The sequence below is a fragment of the Gorilla gorilla genome, chromosome 13 (assembly GCF_029281585.2).
Source record: "Gorilla gorilla gorilla isolate KB3781 chromosome 13, NHGRI_mGorGor1-v2.1_pri, whole genome shotgun sequence".
NCBI classification, from domain to species: Eukaryota; Metazoa; Chordata; class Mammalia; order Primates; family Hominidae; genus Gorilla; species Gorilla gorilla.
In genome coordinates this window covers 94,749,037-94,772,273 of record NC_073237.2, presented here as the reverse complement: position 1 = coordinate 94,772,273, position 23,237 = coordinate 94,749,037, and the positions used below count along the sequence as shown (strand labels likewise).

Genomic DNA, 23,237 nt, shown 5'->3' with positions numbered 1-23,237 from the left:
GCTTAACGCAATTAATTAAAGAAACACACATCCAAGTACTGTTTAAATCCTTTTAAAATGGTCAGTAGTTAACAACCAGAAATAGACACAAATCACATTTTAAAAAATCAAAGAAAATACAGCCAAGTAGTAAAAGATGGAAAAATAACAAAGAGACACTAAAACAAAACATTAAATGATGTGACCTCACCATAGCAAGATGGTATAGGAAATTCACCTAACATGATTAGGAAATTCACCTAAAAAATTAAGATTGCTGGTTAATATTTAAAATAAGCTCATTCTAATCATTAAAGAAATGCAAATTAAGATTAAAAGAATACTTTTTTCTTAACAAATATATATGTTTTTCTTAACAAACTGACAATTGAGTTAAAAATGAAAATACCTATTGTCAAGGATGCAGGGAAATGAATACTTTCATACACAGTAGGATTACAACTTTTTGTATTTGGGAAGAACAATTTTGCTCTACAGTGTGTGAATAGGTGTGCTCCTGTGTTTTACAGACAGAGAAACTGAGGCCTAAAAAGGGCCTAAGCGGGTATTGTTTGAGATTCTGGTGGTACCTCAGTGATCAAGACAGATCACATCTCCGACCTCATGGAGCTTAATTCTAGGTGGGTGGGGAGGGAGGAGTGAAACCACAGACCATAAGCAAGTAAACACATAAGGAGGAAAATTGCAGGGAGTGACAAGTGCAATAAAGAAGATAAAAACCCCTGGCCTCAGGCTGGGGGCTTTTACAACGGGTGGGTCAAGGAAGCCATGCCTGACAAGTGACAGGTGCTGACATTTGAATGCTGAGAATTATCATGCCAAGAGCTGGGCAAGGAGCTTTCTGGCAGAGAAACAGCTTGTGCAAAGCCCTGAGGTGCAAGCCAACTTGATGTGATCAAGGGACCCAAAAGGTTTAAAGAGACAGAGCTTCATAGTGGACTGTTTCCTCCTTCTCCAGGCGGAGTGAAAGTGGCGGGGATGACTATGAGCTTCAAGAGCCAGCGGGAATGGAGTGTGGGCGGGTGGAGGAATGTGAGTAACAGGATGAACTCAGGGAGCTGAGCTGGACTAGAAATGCTGGTCTCTTTGAGGAACCTGGGATTTGGGGGGAGTTTCTGCCCACTGTGTATCTTGAGTGATGAGCAGAGTGGTGGTAGCTAGAGAGGATGCATTTCCAAGGAAAGCTGCAAACAGATCAAACCTGAGCCTTCCAGGAGGACCCTGAAACAGGAGGCAGACTCCCGGCCAGGATTCATTCACATTTGGTCATGCAGAATTCATTGCCTGCAAGGTTCACAGCCGGAGGCACTTGGCACTCACCCCCAGGCATCTGTGTGGGTGACCCCGCAAGAGACTTGGCTTCTTGGCCCCGGTGGGCTCCAACCACGGAAGACACAGTCTTTGATGGCCCAGCTCCACCACCTTCCTTAAAAACACTAGACATGGCCCAAACAACTTGTGGTGGTTTTCAACAAGCAATTATGACTTTAGAAATCAAAGAGGAAAGAAGTAGCCAAGATGAAATGGGAAGGTAGTCTGGTGCCCCGCCCAACACACACACACACACACACACACACACACACACACACACACACACACACACACAGGCTGTGTAGCCTTGGACATGTCTCTGCACCTCTCTGTGCCTCAGGCTGCAGACTGACTGAATGCCCGTGACTGTCCCTAAGGGGCCCTTCTCAGTATAAACTGACAAAGAGTCAATTGTCCTGTGTGTGATTTTTCCCCAAGGAGGGTTTTTCCAAAGACCAAGCCGTGGGCCCTGATGACATTTCTGGCAGAAGAGTTCAGAAGTGATTTGAAAAAAGACTCATGAAGGAGCTGAGGGTAATGGGTCCCCCAGGGTGGCATTCATCTGGAAGTGCAAGTTCCAAGGTCTGGAGTAAAAAGGCAGTTTCATTACTTTGTGGCCACAATCAAAATGTTAATATCACCAATGAAATTCCTTTATGAAATTCAGCTCAATGGGAGAAAAAAAAATCTTTTTTTCAATGCTGGCCCATTCAGACTGTTACATTATGGAAGGTAGATGGACTAGCAGGAGGAATGGATGCTGCCTGACACCTGAGCAACTGGGCCTTGCCCTGGGTCACGTGCTCTAAGAGGTCCTCATTCAGGCCCCTCGGGGCCCAGAATCTGCAAGCCACGGACACAGCCCACTCAGACCTGCACCCCTTCCAGCTTCCAGACTGTGCCCTGAATTCTCAACCCATAAGCTGGAGCCACTTCCAGGGTCTAGGGAGCCTCTTGCCCCAGTTCTTGAGGGTAGACTGTGCCTTTGAGGGTACAGGGAGCTACTGATGCTAGAAGGGGAAGGAGGTATGGACTGAGCCTGGCTGGGCTGCAGGATGGAGAGGGGTGGGAAGGGAAGGGGAGGGGTGGGCTGTGCAGCACACCGTCAGCTCCCTCTGTGCTGCTGAAACTCAGAGAAGTCCCAGAATTCTGAATTCCAGCTTGGCCTTCCAGATCCCTAGGAAGGTGTATTTATTATGATGAGGAGATAGAGAATATTTTTGAACAGTTTGTTCATATGCTATAACTTTAACATTTAGACATACGGGATATGGGCCTCTACCTCACCTCAGGCCCTGCAAGTTTAGAGGGAAAGGCCTGGTTAGGGTGTATTATCCCCTCTAGTCTTGCCAAAAGACAGTTTAAATCTCAGTCTTGTCACTCACTAGCTTCGTGGAACTAAGCAAGTTGACCCCCCTGAAAATGGAGGGTCTGTAAAATGGGGACAGTAACAGTACCCACCTTATGAGGTTGTTGTGAGGGTTAAATGAGATAATGCATATAGAATCTAGCACTGTACCTGGCACCCTGTGGGCACTGAAGAATAGCAGCTCTTCTCGGCATCAGGCACCTGGTGTCCCTGCCGAGTATAACTTGGGATTCCCCCAATCCCCTGTTTTTCCAGACTCCACAGCAGTATGAGAGAGAGTACAACAACAAGCGGTCAGGCGTGGGGCCCAGCAAGTTCCACGGGTACGCCTACGATGGCATCTGGGTCATCGCCAAGACACTGCAGAGGGCCATGGAGACACTGCACGCCAGCAGCCGGCACCAGCGGATCCAGGACTTCAACTACACGGACCACACGCTGGGCAGGATCATCCTTAATGCCATGAACGAGACCAACTTCTTTGGGGTCACGGTCAGTCCCATGCCTCTGGGCTGTTTTCCTTAGTGTTCCTTGTTAACACGCAAAGCAAAAGAGGGGCTGTTACAGGCTTTCTGTTATGTGATCTGTTATCTCTGATCATTGAAATAACTAATTGCAGGCCCTAGGATTGCAGGGCTGTTCAGACAAGGGGCAGGGGCAGTGTGTGCTCTCAGACACATTGGGAAAATGCTTCTCTATGACTCATGGATAAGAAAGGGCATAGAGCCAGGTACTTGCTGAAGGTAGGCTTTCACTCTGCTACAAAAATGGTTGAAAAGCGTTCTATCCTTTTGGCTATTTACATTTTAGAGCAGTGGCTCTGTGCTCCCTGGCATAGTACCTGGCTTCAAGCTGCTAAACTACCTCCTGTTATGAAGATGTGAAAAGTTTTTTTGTCATTGAATATAAACAATTAGCACACACAGATAGCCTCTTCAATCTCCATGTGAATTTAGGATGAACTATGTATGACATGGTGCTGTAAATTCTTCCTCTTATGGACTAATTTTGGTGACCATCTTTCTGTCTCTTCAGTCTCTTAAGCAGATTGACTATGATTCATGCCACATTCAAGTTTAATTGTGTAATAAAACAGTTTTCTTTCTGTTCTGAAAAAAAGAAAGAAAAGAAAAAGAAAGAAAGGGCATAGAGGCCGGGCATGGTGGCTCACGCCTGTAATCCCAACACTGTGGGAGGCTGAGGCGGGTGGATCACCTGAGGTTAGGAGTTCGAGAGCAGCCTGACCAACATGGTGAAACCCTGTCTCTACTAAAAATACAAAATTAGCTGGGTGTGGTGGCACATGCCCGTAATCCCAGCTACTCGGGAGGCTGAGGCAGGAGAATCGCTTGAATCCGGGAAGCAGAGGTTGCAGTGAGCTGAGATCGCGTCATTGCACTCCAGCCTGGGCCACAAGAGCGAAACTCCATCTCAAAAGAAAAAAAAGGGCATAGAAAGTTGACTGCGCACACAGTGCAGGCGCAGTTTACCAGATGGTGGGCTGGGGTGGGCCAGGAGAAGCTCTGGACCCAAAATCAGGTTCAAATCCTGGGCCTTCATTTACAAGTTACCTTCTTTGAACTACAGTTTTCATTCACACAATGGAAATCATACTTACCTTGTAAGCTAGTTTTAAAGATTACACATTACATAATACAACCTGTTAATATTTATTGAGCAAGCTACTTGCTCTGAGCCTCAAGTTTCTCATCCGGGAAATGGGGATAATAATATAAATCTTGCATGGAAGTTGGGAAAATAAGCAATGATAATATGGCTAATACTTCTTGATTGCATATTATGTGCTAGACATTGTGCAAAGTACATAATGTAGTTAGACTCAATAATGTATGCCTAGTGCTAGGCACATAGCAGGCACTCAATAAATTCTATTGTTACTGTTAATAATGATTACACCATATCCTTATGCCATCCATAGGAAGTAGGTGCTCTTATTATTCCCATGAACAGTGAGGAACCTGGAACTCAGAGTATTTAAGTACTATAGCTAATCAGGGTCAAGTGGGATTTGAACTTGGGTCTAGCTCTTAATTGCTGCAGAAGGTAGTGACCTTCTGGTAATGGACCAAAGTGGTAGTTATTTGTCACTGTCTCTGCTCCAGAAAATATGGAAAATTCATCTGAAGAATAGGTTGAGTGGGCTAAAGTGCTGTCCTGTGTTCTAATTTACAGATTCAGAATAGAGTCAGTCTGTCTTGAGGAATTAAGGGTAGATAAGCTGAGCTGGCTGGGGCATTTCTTGAATATGCATATTCATGCATGCCTGTGCTGAGGTTTGTATTGTTGGTCTGGTGGGCCGGAACCTGTGCAGGTACTGAAGGTGTGGATAATGGTGTGGATGCCAAGGTAAGATGGGCTCACTGTCCTAGAGCCTGTGGCTCACATGCATGGGCAAGACCTAGACAAAAACAATGAGAGGTTAAAAGTGCTTGGCACTGTGGGAGAAACTATTTAAGCCCAAGCCCGAGCCCAGAGGGATTTCTGTGACCTTTAGTGAAAAAGTCAGGGTAGGTTTTTTGGAAGGGGTGGCATTTGACCCGTGCCTTGAACTGTGGGCAGGAGTTAGACATGAAGACAGGGGCTGGCCAGAGGGAGCATGGTGAGCAAGGAAGAAATGCAAGAGGGAGGGAAGGACAGTTAGTTGGGCTGGAACACTGGCAAGCTGGATGAGGAGGCTGGGAAGGGAAGTTGGGGTCCATTTCTGGAGGGACATGCTAAGGAGACTGGCCTTTATCTTCCAGACCAACCATTCCCAAAGTGTGGTCTGCATCATCTGGGAGCTTGTTAGAGATGCACATTCCCAGGCCCCACGTGGGCCCCTTAAATCAGAACCTCTCGGGGTGGGGCCCAGCCATCTGTGTTTTAACAAACCCTGCAGGTGGTTCTAATGCACACCAGGGTTTGAGACCACTGCTGGGGGGCAGTGGGGAGGCACTTGGGTGGCACTGAGGTTTGCTCAAATGAAGTCGATTTCCAAAATCCCCAAGCAGAGCCATTCTGGACTAAAGGCTCTGAAAAATTCACTCCCACAATGTATTGGCGAAGTCCATTTTTGTAGCACAGCCTAGATTCAGGCTGGAAACTTTAACAGCTTTCCTCAGACCAGTAGCTTAAAGAATTATTTTTATTCTCAGAACTCCTTGTTATAAAATCTCACATGGAGCCTGGTATATAAAACAGATTAAAGAAGAGCTTCTCAGTTGAACAGAGAAGGAGCCCTGAACTCTGCCTGTTCAGCCCCCTCTTCCTGCAGCCCTCTCCCCACCCCTGCAGCCCCTGAGATCCCTCCCTCAGAAATGCTGGACAGAACACCCATCAGAATACCTCCAAAGTCCTTTCTCCTCATCCTACAAGTTCATGGACTGAGACTCAGAGAGGGGTGGGATTCACCCAGGGTCCCACGGGTAGCATTTTGGCAGGGCTGTTTCAAGATGAATTCAAAGTATCCAAAGTTGAAATGGATGAATAGAGAGCTACAGAATCTAGAAAGCATTTTGCCATCCTTCATAATCCTGGAACTCTGCATTTTGCCTAGGTGCCTGATAGATCTTAGTTGGAGATCATTTATAACCACTTCTAAATGCTCCCTTTCATCCAAGCCAAATAATACATAATCCTTACTTGATGAACAATTAGATAAACTGCCTGAAATGTTCTCCACAGCTTGAGGATGAGTTTCTTTTTAATGGGAAATTCCTTGGCACCTATTTATGTCTGCTCCAGCTTGTGACTCAGAACTCAGTGAACATCAGAACTGAAAGCCGTCTTAAATATCCTGAAATTCAATGCTTTTGTGGTGTAGATGAGTGTCTGAGGTCCAGAAAAGGAAAATGACTCCTTCAGAGCCACACAGCAAGATGGTTTGGCAGAGCTGGAATGGTAGCTGGACAGGCCCTGCCTCCACCCACTCAACACCATCTCCCTTTTCTTTGCATAAGTGCCCCTTTAGTGGAGACAGACCGCAACAGTGAAACAGTCCTGCACTCCATGTTACCTTCCTCCTATCTCCTTTGTCACATATTAATAGGTGCTTGTCACTGGGTTGTAGACAGGTTTCGTTAAAACTGTCTTCTGGTCACAGCAAAAAGGACATCTGACAAAATAAAAAGTGTCTCTGTGGTCCAAGGAGACTACAGAAGGCCAAGTTCAGCTATAAATGAAGAGTTAGAAAGGAAAACAACATGGGAGGTGGAAATAAATGGAAGCATTTTCCATTTGCTGAAGGATTTTCATTATACAGCACACACAGTATCCATTTTTCCACTCTCAGGCAGACATCTTAGTCTGGGTGCCCCCTCATTTAGCATGTTTACTATATGGGAAATCGTTTAAACACATTAAATTAATTATATCCATGACTCAATTTCAATTGATTCAGTATGCACACTCTCTGCCGGGAGCTGGGCCAGTGGTCCCGGCTTGGCATATGGATGAAGAAATGTCTTCCATGCATCCTAGGTTGGGAATCCACCTTAACTCAAGGCGAGTTCGGTTTTATCTTCTTAGAAGCTCTGCTCCCAGTGACTCTCCTCAGGGAACACTCTGAAGTGGGATTCCATGTCCGTGTGGCCCTCTGATGACTTGGGGGTGCCGTACATCTCTCTGATGTTCAGCCCTGGGATTGGCCCTCCATGGTTTAGAAGTCTCAGGATGCTTCCCCTCCTCCATCCCCCTCTTCTGTCAATTATGCAACCAGGAAACTCAGGCTAGAATTGGCTATTTAAATCTCAAAGCCCAGAGCATTCTGAGAATCCCCTTTTCTGAAAATGACAGGGCTTGGAACCCAGCTCAGCAGAGCTCATCATTAGAGCAATGATTCTTAACCTTCTAAAGGCATGAGAATCTTCCAGGGTGCTTCATTTAAAATGCAGGTTCCCTGGCCCCACCCCATAACTTCTGATTCTGTGGTCTTACAGTAAAGCTCAGGAATTCACATATTAAATAGCAGTCTGAGAGATTCTTAAATAGCAAACTGAGAATTGCTTGGGGCCACACACACACATGTTTGTGGTTTAAACCTGTCAGCAATGGATTTGCTCCTACATTCATTCACTCCTCTAGCAAGCCCCGCACTGGGTGTATGGAGTATAGAGAGGAATAACATATGGTCCCTGGCCCCAAGAGCCCCTCATTCCATAGCAGTGGGAATGGACAAGTAGAGGAACAATTGCTAGGCAGTATCCAAGGTCTGCCCAAGCCCTCTGGAGGAAAGACGGTTTCGCTTAGGGGAGTAAAGACCAAGGAGCCATCCTAACTTGCTGGATCAATAATTGCAAGATAGCCACCCTGTGGGGAACCCTTCTGTGCATGTGGTGGGAGCAAGGATGCAATACCAGGCCCCTCTTCCCAACGCTCAACACGTCAGTGTGCTGTGGCTGAACAGACTCCTTTCATTTGGCTTTCCTAATCAAGATGCAATAAATTCATCGTCAGGAGACCATAACCTTTCAGCACATGCTTGGAAACACTGGCTAAAGTCTTCAGGTGAAAATCAAAGCCTTAAAGTTCTTCAGGTGATCTTTTTTTTTTTTTTAAACTCTTTCCAGTTTCCAGTCTCTTAAAACAAGGGTGACCTCCCAGATCTCAAGGTCGACAAATCCTTTGGGTATGTCAGGCTAAGATGATGGCTGTTACCAGCAGTATACCCGGTTTGGTAAATGTATCTTCTGATTTGTCTTTTAAAAGGACAGCACATTGAGACTGTGGTGCCTATGACAGGCTAAATTTACAGAATCAGCTGGGTGCAGTGGCTTCTGCCTGTAATCCTAGTACTTTGGGAGGCTGAGGTGGGTGGATTGCTTGAGCCTAGGAGTTTGTGACCAGCCTGGGCAACATGATGAGACCTTGTCTCTACAAAAAAATACAAAATTTAGCCGGGCATGGTGGCAGGTGCCTGTAGTCTCAGCTACTTGGAAGGCTGAGGTGGGAGGATCACCTGAGCCCAGGAGGTTGCGGCTGGTTACGCCTCTGTACTTCAGCCTGAGCAATAGAGTGAGACTCCATCTCAAAAATGAAATAAAATAAATTAATAGACTCTCATTTTACCTTGTGAAAATTGAACCCATGCTTTTCCAGGAGTTCCTTAGGGCATGTACACTGGGTTTGGATGGGGGATTTTAGGTGTCAAGAGCATTTGACCATGGGGAAATTGAAAGAGGCTCCTGGGGAATGTCTCGGATTATGAGAAGAGGGCTCCATTCTTGCTAAAGTTTGCTGTGACTGTCCCTCATTCTCTGTGGGTGTACTCTATGTGGGAACGATCACAGTTGGAAAGAGAGTGACCCATTAAGTTCCTCCAAATAATAGAGCCATCCTTCATCCTCTGCCCAGTGTCTCTCAACCAGCAGCGGGTCTGGACATCCTAGTGTAACCTCAGTCAGGACAGGCTGGCACCCTTAGGTTCAGGCATTTCACCTCCGATGGCTGTTATCTTCTAATTGGTCTCACCAAGGTGATGAAGAACAGCAGATGGCGATTTGCAGAATGTATTGATCCATTTGCTTTTGTTGCTGGTGAAGAAGGATCCAGCCTTAGCCAGTATACCCCTTAAAGTTTCTGCAAGATTTTTAAAAAATTATTTCTACTAAGACTCAAAAAATGCTCCCCCCACCCCCTAGACAAGTCACCACCCCACCACCCACCCTACCAACTTTTTACCTAAAAGGAGGACATCATAGAGTTAAACTCAGTTTGGCTGGAATTCCAAGTACTCTAAGTAAGGTCAAACTAGGTAGCCAGAGAAAACCAACAGGTTCCTCGTTCCAGGGGAATTTGCAATGTTGGCTCAAACCCACCTTTATTTCATACCCACTGTTGCCTCACCCTACTGTGATCCTGGAGTTTGTGCACTTGGTTTTTTAAGTCAAAACATAATTTTACACACACACACACACACACACACACTAGTTACATATCATCTTGTTAGAGTTGTCCCATCTCTCCTGCCTGTTTGATCTTTTGGGGTCCTGGTTTTACTTTCCAATGTAGAGACTAAACTTCAGGCCTCCCACCAGCCAGACATTTGTGTCTTATATTTGATATCATCATTTACTCATAGAAGTCTTTTTTAGGTTGAATCTGGGAAAGAAAAAGACAAGAAACAGGGCACTGGGAACTCCATCCAGAAATAGGGAAAACTCTACCCAGTCAAGATTTGACACCATTTGGGGATGGTCATTCTTCCAGTTGTGACTCTATCCCCCAGATTATCCTGATTGTGCCTGTTTCTTGACTTTGTGCTCAAGGCTGTCACTGGAGAACTTGTTAGAAGCTCTGAAATAGTCCAAATGTGGTATAACAACTGGGAGCCCTAGAACATGGGGCTTGCTCCAGTGACCCCGTGCTAGCGTCCAATGCCACCCCACGGTTTCCTATTCTGAGGTCCCTTTTTCATGTTCCTTTCTTGTCTGCTGCCCGGGAGCAACAGAAAACCCATCCAGAACTTTCTCTGTACCTCATGTGTCCCCAGCACATCCCAGACCCAGGTAGTTCCAGTGAAATTGCATCACACATAAACAACATAGGAGCTGATTTGAGACTCTAATCTCTCTCCCTCCATTCTCTGGCTAACCAGCCCACTCTCAAACTCAGATGAAATGTACCATTGCCCAGGACATGGCAGTGATCAACTATAACAAGAATTACAAATTTGAAAAGTCAAGTAAAAACAGGTCACAGTGTATGTATCTCTTAGAGCTGTGTGACCTTGGAGAAGTTACTTATGTCTCTGTGCCTCAGTTTCCTCATTTGTAGAGTGGAGGTAAATATTTCTTCTTTCAAAGTGTTGTTGTGGGAAATAACAATGTTTAGTACCTAAGAACTACATCATCATTATTGCTATTATTATTACTACTGCTATTAAGATGGTTACTTTACAAAGAACAGAGTTTGTGTGGGTCTAATCAAGACCCAGCAAACAATCATTGCATACCTATGAGGTACCATTCTGTTTCATATATATAATCTCATTTCACCCTCTCAACAATAAACAAATCTATTGACTTGTATGAAGGCTGGAGTGGTTTAATACCACACAGAACCAAGTAAACTCTGCCTCTAAGCAAGAACACTTGAGTTCTCTCCTGTGGCCATTCACTCTAGGGATTTGAAAGTTACCTTAATGTGGAAGGCATCTGCTCTCAGCTCTCCCTCCTCTTCCTCCCTTTTGACTAGCTCAGTGCTCCAGCAGCCCTAAGCATTACCACTCCGCATTACACACAAAAGCTAATTGCAGCAGATGCTGATGGTGTCCCACCCAGATCTCCTGAGCTCAGTTTCAGAGGGCTGCTTAGGTTTGCCCATCCCCCAGCTGCTGCAGGTGCCCCTGCTAATGGCTCACACCTGCTGCCTTCCCTACAGTCCCTACAGGATTGGGCAATTGGTGCCTCCTGCCTGGAGGTGCCTGGGAATTACACCCACACCATCAGCCTGCAGCAATGACCGATGCATTGGTACAACACCTAGTGCAATTTACCCTCCAGGGCTTCCAACGAGAACGGGCTGAGGCTCACCTTCATCTTAAACCACATCTGAGCATGGCCTCTTCCTTTTTCTTCTCTCCCTTACAGGTTTCTTCTGAGAACACGTCGTTAACAAATTACTGACATGTGATTCCCTGTCCTAGGCTTTGTTTCTGGAGGACCCCATCTAAGACACCCATGTGTATTTATGGGAAATTTAAGCATTTTCAAGAGAAAATTTTTACTATAACCTTATAGTTACCATATGTGTAACTTTAGAACCAGTGGTCCTCGTTACCTACCCCCACACCCGATTGGAGGGTTCTGGACTCTCCTCCCTTGTCCCTGGTGCATTTTGCATGCACCCCTGCCAGTTGCAGTAGCCTGTAGGAGAGCCGTATTCGTCTCCTCCAGCGAATTAGTATCTCTCAGATTTGCAGGGACCGCAGCCCTTCCTTTCTCTGATCCCCTCGTACTTCACCTGGCCCTTTATGCCTGGTAGAAGCTCAATAATCCCTGATAACCTCTAGTGAATGTTGTTGTATTAAATTCACAAATGATTGAGAAATTCAATCACACTTTTCTACTCTGTTGCCTTCCAGGCTTCTATAAACTAAAAAGACTTTTTCAACCCGATAATCAGAACTGACAACAGAAGTATTAACAGGACTTAGATTTCTTGAATCTGCTAATAGTGATTACCAAATTCTTGCTGTGATACCTGGTATCAGTAATTCACACAAGGTCACGTGCGTGCGTGTGTGTGTGTGTGTGTGCATGTGCACGTGCACGAGCACGCATGCGTTGGAGGAATCCCTTCCTGAGGCAGCATAAAAACTCATCCCTTACTCCCATCCCAATCTCTCGTTTCTCCCATAAGCAACTCTCTGGGACTCAAATCCCAGGGCTTGAGCAGCAGAAGCAATTGCTGATGGGCCCTCTGTGACTTCAGATTGTCAGAAACATTTTCGAGAGGTAATTGCTAGTAATAAACAACAACTGTAATAATAATAATCCTTGCTGTGTGACTGCCCTGTTTACAGAGTGCATTTATAGTCTCTCCCATCTTCCTTCCTTAATGCAATTACATTTATTCACTCATGCTAATAATAGTTATCAATTAACGAGCTCCTACTGTATCCCAGGAAGCATTCTAAGCACTTTTCCCTTATTATTGAATATGGTGGGGACGTACAATTCCCAGTTCCTGGTACACTCCTCCAGTGAGCTGCATCTGGCTTGCTCACCTATGTCAGATCTCTCCCCTCCTCTCTCCTTCCCAGTGAGACCTAACCTGACACCCTACTTTAAATTGCAACTCCCTCCCCATCCACCCAGCCCCCCTCTACTCATCCTTCCCCACAACATCTAGCCCCATCTGACATACTACATATTTTACTTATTTATTGTCTGTTTTATTTTCTGCTTTATCTCTAAGGCTTAGAACTGGGTGCCTGGGACATAGTAGGTGCCTGATAAATATTTGTTTAATGAACAGATGATTTAAATAATTAATGACATGTCATAGATTAAAGAAACAGGCTCAGCAAAGTTCAATGATTTACTCAGGATCCTACAGGTAGTAAGTGAGAGTTTATGCAAGGCTACCAAGTCTGACTGACTCAAAGTCTATATTCTTAAGCATTTAGGTATCCAATTAATTCAACCAGCATTCATTGCACCTCCAGTAAGCCAGACCAGGGCCAGGTAGGAGTAGTAAGATGTAAGGTTTTGCCCCCAAGGGGCTCACAGTGGGAACAACCAGGTGAGATGCATCAGAGAGAGAGCAGGTACTACCATCCCCATATTAATAGTGAAGGGTGTAACGGTTCCCCTCTGCACTGGATTATTTGTGTGTCTATCTGCCTCCTCCTGCTGGACTCTGAGCCCCTTGACAGTGGGGCATATAATTCTCTCTGTACCCCTGGTGTCTACAAGACCCAGCTCTTAGTCCATGAAATATATTTGCTGATTGAATGAATTACAAAATTATAGCTCAGAAAGGCAAAGTGGCTATGTTGGGGTCCCACAGTGCATAACTGGTGAACCTGGTTCAGAATTACATTCTGGGTCTTCTGATCTAAATGCAAGTGTCTCAAAATCTTGTGCTGTCAGGCGTTGCTTGGCTGCCCTTCCCCCTTTAATTTAAATACAATTACAAATGACTGCAGACAATGTACAGCACAGGAAAGAAACCTACTCCTTCTGCTGTCAGATAAATTTGAAAGATCAAAATAATGTGGTTTAGCAATTTGTTTGAATTGATGCCTAACCTTCCAAAGCTTGCAAGTTTGACTTCATCAAGTCAGGGAAAAAATAGCTATTTCCTTAAGAAAAGCAGTGTGGGGGAGTGTATCAGCTTATGAGAGCTTCAACAGAAGGTGCAGGCTCTGCCTTTATCCCTGGGAGAAACAAAGAGGAGGCTCCTTGGAAGGAGCCAGGGACATGGTGGTCACAGCAAATTACCATAATGACAGATGTCATGATAATAGGAATGACCAACAGTTTTGAATGCCTACTATATGCTGAGCACTATGCCAAGCTCCTAGATGTATTATTTCACTTAATCCTCACATTCACCTGTTATGGATTGAATTGTGCCCCCCTAAAAAATCCATCTGCTGAACTGCAACCCACAGTAGCTCAGAATGTGACCTTATTTGGAAATAGGGTTGTTACAGATGTGATTAGTTAAGATGAGGTCGTACTGAAGTAAGGTAATCCAATATAACCAGTGTTTCTATAAAAAGGGGAGATTTGAAGACAGCCAGGCACACAGGGAGAATGCCATGTGATGATGAAGCAGAGATACGGATGAGGTTTCTATATCATCAGGAGTGTCAGTGATTGCCAGCCAACCACCAGAAGGTGACTGATCCTCCTTCACAGCCCTCAGAAGGAAGTGGCCTTGCCAACAACTTGATCTCAGACTTCTAGCCTCCAGAACTGAGATAACAAATTCCCATTGTTTAAGCCACCCAGTGTGTGGTACTTTGTGATGATGGCCCAAGCAAACTGACACATCCCCAAAAAGTGGAGACTGTTATTTATTGTCATTGTTTTGCAGCTAAGAGGTTAAGGAGGTAGAGGATTAAGTAATTTAACCCTCTCATTCAACCTGAGCGGTTAAAAAATTTACCCAAGGTCACAGAGCTAGTGAGTAGAGAAGCTGGGATTTGAACAGAAGCCATCTAACTTTCGACCCTCACTTTTAACCATTATCCTACACCTATACAAGCTCTCCTCCATTAGGGGGCAAAAGAATCTAGCCCGAGAAGGACAATGTGGAAATAAACCAATGAGATCAGCACTTCCCACCACCCCAGTTTCCAGGGGGAGCTCTGTGGCTCTCCCTAACCTGCTGAGTAAGAGGCAAGGCTGAAGCCAGGCCCCAGCCCCTTGGTTCTGGGCCAGCCTCACTGAAAGCTCTGGCCACAGCACTGGAGGAGACTCTTTATATTGTACCCACCTTTCCCCTGATCAGGAGGAGGAAGGGCATTTTATAACCTCACCTGCCCTGTTCTAACTTATTCATGTGTTTCAAAATAACATATATTAATACATATTTATTTTGGATTATAAAAATTATCCATGTCCTTTGTAGAAAATGTGAAAAGTACAGGCACGCACCAAAGAGAAATCAGTCTCCCGAAACCTCATCATTCAGACAGACTCATGGGATACTTCACATTCAGATGTGATCCTTTTTAATTTCTTTATCATTTATTTTGGTCTCTCACATTATAAAACTTTTTCCATGGCAGTGGTTCTCAATCTTCTTAACCCTATCGTTTTTTAAATTGTGATAAAATATGTATAAAATAATGTTTACTGTTTTAGTCATTTTTAAATGTACAAATTCAATGGCATTAAGCACATTGACCATGTTATACAAGCATCACCACTATTTATCTCCAGAACTTTCTCATCATCCTAAACTGAAACTGCATACCCATTAAATAATAACTCCCAGCTGGGCGCAGTGGCTCATGCCTGTAATCCCAGCACTTTGGGAGGCCAAGGCAGGTGGATAACCTGAGGTTGGGAGTTCTAGACCAGCCTGGCCAACAGGTGAAACCCTGTCTCTACTAAAAATACAAAAATTAGCTGGGTGTGATGGCACACACCTGTAATCCCAGCTACTTGAGAGGCTGAGGTGGAAGAATTGCTTGAAACCAGGAGGTGGAGGTTGCAGTGAGCTGAGATCATGCCACTGCACTCCAGCCTGGGCAACAGAGTGAGACTCTGTCTCAAAAAATAATAATAAATAATAATAATAATGACTCCCTTCAGAGGAGCTTTTATTAAATGGGTTATTTATTATGGGAGAGCTTATTTAGCTATTATTTATTATGATAGAGCAATTTTATTTAGCTGTACTTTTATTTTTTAAGTATTTTTAAAGATATCATAGGTAGTTTGCTAATTTTAGAGGGAAATAATGGTATTTGCAAGCTACCGCTAACCAAATAGTTATTAGCCCAGCAAAAGTCTGGTTGCTTTTGCATACAGAAACCTAAGAATGTGCATTTTTAATGTTGAAAATATAAATAGCAAATATTTTAAAGTAAATAGTACAATTAAACATTAGTGGTAGCCCCACTATTGAGGAAAATACTCAGAGATATATCCAGATCCTATATGAAAAACGAATCTGAAGATTACGTGCATTTCTCTTGGTGTGAGACCAGAATCTCCCTCTCTGTGTGTGTGTCAAGGTATGTTAGCCCAGGAGCTTGCTAAGCAGGAAGGAAGTTTTCTAAAATCAGGAGAAGACAGCTGACATAAATTTTAGCCAACAGGATGGCATGGCTGTGGACCCTGATGGACACTGGCTCCGCCTGTGTGTGCTCATGCAGAGGTTACTCACACACACTTGATGTGACACTCTGTGCTCACCTGGATGAGGACCAGACCTGCGTGATGGAGAGAAGGACACTTGGAAGTGTCCACTTTCTCATGAAATTTCATGCCACTTTCTCATGAAATTCTAACCACCACTGCCACCTCCTTCTTCTTTCTCAATGGGATTCAGGCTTCCTAGAATTACTGCCTAAACCAGTAATTTTAAAGACCTGGAGTCTGGTTGGGGCATTGTAAATTGTGGAAGGGAGGAAGTGGGGGACTATAAGGGACTGGAGGGGGGTGCCCACCTTTGTCTTCCTAAGAGGTATGAAATGGTTAAGAGTGTGGAACCTGGAGACAGAATTCCTAGGTTCACATCTTGGCTCCACTTGCTAGCCAGGTAAACTTGAGCAAGGAATCAATCTCTCTTCATCTCAGTTTCTTATCTGTAAAACATAGATAGTGCCTTAGATCAAGCTTCTTGTAAATAGAGATGGGACATCTGTGCAGAAGGTTTGTCAGAGAGCATGCTCTGGATACACCTGTAGGGAAGTGAAGGGGACAGAACTGGGCAGAGCAAGAAGCTGATGGCAGTGTGGCTGCAACTGAGGCTCCAGCTGATTCTGGTAGCTCTGGAGCTGTGATGGTGCAGAGGCTGGGCCCAGGTGTCCTCTTATCAGCTAGTCACTGGCCCTAGGAGCAGGTGTATCCTTAGCCAAGGCAGTTCCTCATGGTGGAGGGTAATTCGCAGTAAGGAAGCCTACTGGCTGGGACCTTTAGTAGCCAATATTCTCAGGAGCTGGGGAATGATGGTGCTTTGGCCCTAAAGAGGCCAAAATACTGGGCAAGCCCCCTAGTAACCCCTATAGATAACAACGTGGCCTACCTTAAAGGGCTGTGATGATTAAAGAGGTTTATACATGTTGAGTGCCTGGGACACAGTATGTGCTGAATTAGTGCAAGGATGACGAGGAAGAATGTATTTGGATACCAACTTCACGGTCTTCTAGACCCTCAAACACCTATAATTAATTTTCCATGGGATTCTGTGGTTGGTGGGTCCCCAACCAGCTGCTTCAGTTGGATTCTTGCAGCTCTTGCCATCTTTGGTAATTCACATTCTGACATTCATATGCACGCAAACACACTCACATGCATGCATGCACACACACATCCCTAAATATGTGGTCTGTGGGTATTCATATTCATCATGTATACAGCTATGTATCAACGTATTCCAGGAGTTTTCAAACTTGTTTTTCAAAGGAGATTTTACCTAGAAGCCCGATATTAGTGTCCCTCATTTAACATTTATGTTAGTATTAACATTGCCTTTAATATTACATTTTCTTTTTCCAATTTGCTCTTTGGAAGACTTTGCTGACTGTCCCTTTGGATTTAAAAATTAGTAAGCAAATTTCTGCAGTAACAAAGAAGAAGCAAAGCCTTCATGGGGAACCTGGGTCTGAGCTGTCAGGTCATCTCACAGGAGGCAGGCCCTGGAGGACAGCCTGGCAGCAATGGCAGCTTTGCCAATAGAGCAACAGGTCCCCAAGAAGGAACCATGGTAGCTGGTATCCAGACCCACACTCTTTATTTTAATGTTGCATGTTTATTTGAATGTGCACTGTAAAAATATAACTAGCATTTAAGGTAGCGAGATAAGCATTCTTTTTTCAGTTTTTTTTTTTTAAGGCAGATATTCAGTAAAGGAAAAGCACAGATGGCGGGTAGATATTGTGAAAACCATGAGGGTGGCACACGTATGACAAGGTTTGGGAAACAGTGACCTCCTTATTGCTTTTTCTTTATCTTAAGTCACTGTGGCCATCCCCTTAAAAGCTTAAGAAATGAATCAGAAGAGAGTGGGAAAGAGAATGAGAAAGAGAGAGAGAGAGGGAGAGAGAGAGAAGGGAGAGGGATCCACCAGCAGCAGCAGCACATTGATTTTCTTGGCCAGCTTGTGTAGTTACCAAAGCAGCAAACAGTACTGTGCTTTTTACGCATGAGGTTTTTGTGGTAGGGTTAATAGCCTTTTTGTTTAATGCCCTTTCACCTCATTCCCATGTTTTTAGTAATAAAAAATGGTGGCAGGCCAGGGAGTGGGTGTCCACTGAACAGAGCAGAGTCAAACTACTCTTAGAAACATGGCCCTCAGACCCCAGCAGCACAATGTAGAAATCCTTGAATTCACCCTCTTTTGCAATAATTTTGACTCCAGTTAATTCATTCGCTTGCATGAATTAACTTCTACTACCAACTCCGTGAGGGTAGGGTATTTCTGAGATTTATCTCTGTTTTCAGTTTCTAGCACGTGGCCTGGACTATAATTGAAGTTAGTGAACAGATACATCAGAGAGACTTTTATCATCCCTGTCCCCTACTTCTTGAATGTCTCCTCAGGGTTTTACACATAATAGATACACAGGAAGGCTGGTTGAATGGATGGGCAGATGGGTAGAGTGGTGGAGACATGGGTTGGGGGATGGGTGGAGGGGTGGGAATGTGAGTAGATAGTTGGATGGCTGAGTGGAAGGAGCGAATGGTGAATGAGTGATGAATATGTGGGTAGGTGTATAGATACAGAGGGATGGATGGATGGATGGATGGATAGGTAGATGGATATAGATGGAGGGATAATGTGTGGGTAGGTAAATATGGATGGATAAATGGGTGGATGGATGGATGGATGGACAGGTGGATGGATACAGATGGGTGGATGGATGAATGGATACGTGGGTAGGTGGATAGATGTGGATGGATGGATGGATAAATGAATGAGTATGTGGGTAGATGGATGGATGGGTGAATGAATGAATGGATGAGCATTTAGGTAGATGGATGGATGTGTATGTGGGTGGTGGGTAGGTGGATGGATGGATAGGTGCATAGATAGATGGATGGATGGATGGATAGATGTGTGGACGGTGGATGGATACAGATGGGTGGATGGATGGACGTGTGGGCAGGTCAATAGCTATAGGTGGATGGATGGATAGATGGATGAGTATGTAGGTGGATGGATGGATGGATGGATATATGGGTGGATGGGTGGGTGGGTGGATGGATGGTTATGTGAATAGATGTATGCACGGATGGATGTGTGGGTAGATGGATGGATTAACAGATGGGAAGATGGCAGGTGGGCAGATAAGAGGACAGACATAGATGAATGAGTGGATGAGTTTGTGGGTGGATGGATGGATGAAAGGATAGATGTGTAGATAGGTGGATGGATATAGATGAGTGTATGTGTGTATGGATGTGTGGGTAGGTGGATGGATATAGATGAATGGATGGATAGATGGATGATTATGTGAGTAGATTGATGGACAGGTGGGTGGGTGGATGGATGGAGGGATGGATGGATAGACGGTGGTTGTATTGATAGATGATAGCAGGTGGATAGCTAGGCAGGTTGGTGGACAGGCATAGATGAATGGGTGGATGAGTTTGTGGGTGGAAGGGTGGGTAACTGAGCTAGTGAGTATGTGAACACTAGGCCTAGGAGAGGTAATTTCAGTTCATGTGTCTGCTGCATTTTAATCAAAGCACGTTTCTCTAGAAGGATCTTCAGAGGCAATGGCCCTGATATTTTGACTCCTTTTCTGTACAGGTCCTGACCTCTACAAAGTGTTTGCCACATTTTCTGATGTGAGGTCTCATCTTGTCATCTGACTCATGGAAATACATGTTTTATCTGATGCCTTTATTCCTCACTCACACTTCACCCTTTCAGTGTGAAAGGGCCTCATTAAAATCTGTCCTCTACCCAGTTACTCTTTGAGAAAGTTCCTTGTTAGGACATTTCTGCTGTGAAATGTATCACACCGACCCATGTGAGTGCCAACCTGAATGCTAAAGACTGTTATTAGCAGATTTAGCCTAGAGATGTTTCAGAGTTGTCAGTTCTGATGTTCATAGGATTATATTTTCAAACATCATCACACATCCTCTGTGACAGACTTGATTACTGTGATGAACTAGTTTTCTTCTTTTGAGAAATGTTCCAGTTGCAAAAATGATTCTGAAAGTATTTAAGCAAAATTCTAGGCAAGAGTGAAGCGATGCTGTTTCTTTTGGGCAGCTCATTTAGCTTGCTGGGGGAGGCAGCTTGGTGTAATAGGAGGAGCACGGGGCATGGAGCCTACAGATCAAGGTTGCATGCTGTCCCCAGTGTCTTAGCAGCTGGTGACCTCCGCAAGTCTCTAATCTTTGTGTTATCTTCTGCAAAGTGAAAATAATGACCAGGGACCCCTCGCTGGGTTGCTCTGAAGATGAAGTAAGGAAGGTGCACAACGAACTGTAAAGTGTTGTGGATGATTGAAGGATCTGTGGTAGTAGAAGAAAGAATGCCATACTATATATATGGTGTGTGTGTGTATATATATATATGGTATATATATGGGTTATATTTATATATATATATATATATATATATATATGGTTGTTGTTTAAATAACAGAAGAAATCAGATATTGACAGTGCAGAAATTAGCTATATGTCCTAGGACTAATAAAACACTCTTTCTGGGCCATGGAAGGTTTATTATCAGTGATGGGACCACAGGTAAAAACTTGGTACAACCACAGAGACATGACTGTTTCCCTTTGTTCATTCATTTATTCTACAGATATTTACAACCACCAATAGTATGAGAGGGATAGGGGTGGCGGCTGCTGGGGGTACAACTGTGAGCAGGGCAGATGTGATCCCTGTACCCAGGAGGAAACAGATAAAAACCAATAATCATCCGAATAACCGTTTAAATATAAATGGTGAAAAGTGCTTTGAAAGAAAGTTACAGGGGTGCCCATAACATGGAGACCTGAAGATGAAATAAGGAAGATGCATAACAAACTCTAAAGTGTTGTGGGTGAGTGACAGACTGGGGATCAGTAAAGGCTTCCCTGAGAAGGTGACTTTGAGTTGAGATTGAAGAACAAATAGGAGCTAACTAGGCAAAGTGGGTGGAAGAGCATTTCTGGAAAAGGGAAGAGCAGGTGCAAAGGCCCTGGGGTTAGAGAAAGTGTGGCACCTTTGAGAAAGCCAGTGTGGCTGGAATAAAGTGGGATGAGCCTGTAGTGGTGGGTGGAGGCCATGTTATACTAAGACCAGTGGAAAAGTGTCTAGCAAGGGAGCAACCTGACTGCTGTTTTTAAGAAACTCCCTCTGGCTGTGGTGGGGAGAGCAGGTCAGAGCAAAGCAACAGCACCTGCAGGGATGCTGGTATCAGCCATCTCAGTGATATTGGGTATAGAGAGGAGTGGATGGATTCAAGGCACACTTCAGGAAGAAAATTGATAGGGCTTAGTGTTTTACCAGTTACGACAGAAGAGAGGGGATGATAGAGGGTGTGCTCCTAATGCAATTACTTTCCATTTTGAACTGAATGGTTCTGAAGTTATATATACTGTGAGCATTACTATAGTAAATTAAAGAAATACATCAATAGATTCTACAGTATTTTGCATACTTTAAGCATCTGGATAATCTGAAAATTTACTTGGCAGCCCAGAGAAAATGGAATGGTGCAGCTCTTTGGCCTAATCCCACAGGAAAACATTCCACTCATGCAGAAGCAAAGATCAGGTCCAGAAGGATGTTTGGCAAATGCGCATTAAAAACTGAGAATATGGAGGGTGCAGAAGAGCTTTGCTCTGAGCCTGGCCTTTTAGGCTTTCATGATCTATGGAGGCAAACATGATACCAATGGGCAGAACCCACTCCAGCCTAGGTCTACACGTGAGGTTACACCAACATTAAGAAAACCTCCTTGTGTGCTGCCCCTACCTACAGAACAGCGTGACCTCAAGACCCACTCCCCACAATTCCCCTAGTCTTTCCTGTGTCCCTGGAGGCATCTCAGGGTCCTCACAAACTGTCCTTGTTTGGCCTGGTGGCACAGCCTCCTTGGTGACTCTCCGTGCCCACAGCCACCTGTGGAGGCTGTCACCATCTTATTGCCAGATCTTTGTTCCCCAGTGCCCCAAAATGCATGGGGCTTATACAGGGCTGCGCTGACCTCAGTCTTCACTAGGGAAGAAGGCTGTTCTGACACTTGCTGTATCACACTTGGTCAACTGGGCCCAGTGGTATGTTGGAATTAGTGTATATCAGCTGCTGAGAGCCGATTGTGCACATCTCTTCCCAAGTTCTTATTCTATGAGGTTACGTTAGTAGCTTGAATAGGCCATGATGGGAGTATTTATGCCATGGTAATCGGTAAACGCTACAAATCAGAGCTTCCTTCTTCTCCCCTTCAGAGACCTTGTTGTTGAACATTTACCAGCACACCACTGACTGGCCCAGAGCTCAGCTGCTTGTGCCCTGAGCCCCACCATGTTCCCTGTTGTATTAGGGTTCACTAGAGAGACAGAACTAATAGGATAGATGTCTGTATAAAGGTGAGTTTATTAAGGAGTATTGACTCACACGATCAAAAGGTGAGGTCCCACAATAGGCCATCTGCAAGCTGAGGAGCAAGGAAGCCAGTCCAAGTCCCAAAGCTGAAGAGCTTGGAGTCCAATGTTCGAGGGCAGGACGTATCCAGCATGGGAGAAAGATGTAGGCTGAGAAGCTAAGCCAGTCTAGTCTTTTCACGTTCTTCTGCCTGCTTTTATTCTGGCTGCATTGGCAGCTGATTAGATTGTGCCCACTCAGATTGAAGGTGGACCCACCTTTCCCAGCCCTCAGTCCCAGACTCAAATGTTAATCTCCTTTGGTAACACCCTCACAGACACACTCAGGAACAATACTTCACTGGATTGAAGGATTGCATCCTTCAATCCAATCAAGTTGACACTCAATATTAACCATCCCACCTGTGAACATTGTCCCTCTGTCTTCCACCTAGCCACTCTCTCCATAAGGTTCAGCCCTGGTCCCTGAGATCAGGACCACATTGTCTTCTGAGCCCCCACCTTCCACAGAAACATGCCCAGGTATCAACACATTAAACATCATCTTTGTCTGGGGGCTGTGGCCCCAGGAATCATCAGACAGAAATGAATCAGGCAGGGAAGGAAAGAAAGGTTGAAGGAGACATCAAAGAGGCCTTGAACGTGTCCTGTCCCACATGGGCCTCAGTTTTCTGGGCCTAGAGGACATGATGTCCCAGTCTTCTTTCTCCTCAATGCCCCAAGCTTGAGGGAATAGTATGTAACTTAATCTTGAATATGTAGAAAAAAACATATAGGATATTGCCTAATGTAAGGTAGAGGCTAGCTTGA

The 23,237-nt window shown here is 44.6% G+C and overlaps 1 protein-coding gene across 2 annotated transcripts in view; it reads left to right on the top strand.

Annotated features, from left to right (window-relative positions):
* GABBR2 (gamma-aminobutyric acid type B receptor subunit 2) overlaps positions 1 to 23,237 on the top strand; it is a 420,187-nt gene that overhangs the window by 254,764 nt on the left and 142,186 nt on the right. For both annotated transcript variants that reach the window (XM_004048340.5, XM_055350040.2), the window contains exon 7: positions 2,936 to 3,172. In XM_004048340.5, the coding sequence (XP_004048388.2) occupies positions 2,936 to 3,172 (237 nt within the window). The remainder of the gene's footprint in view (positions 1 to 2,935; positions 3,173 to 23,237) is intronic.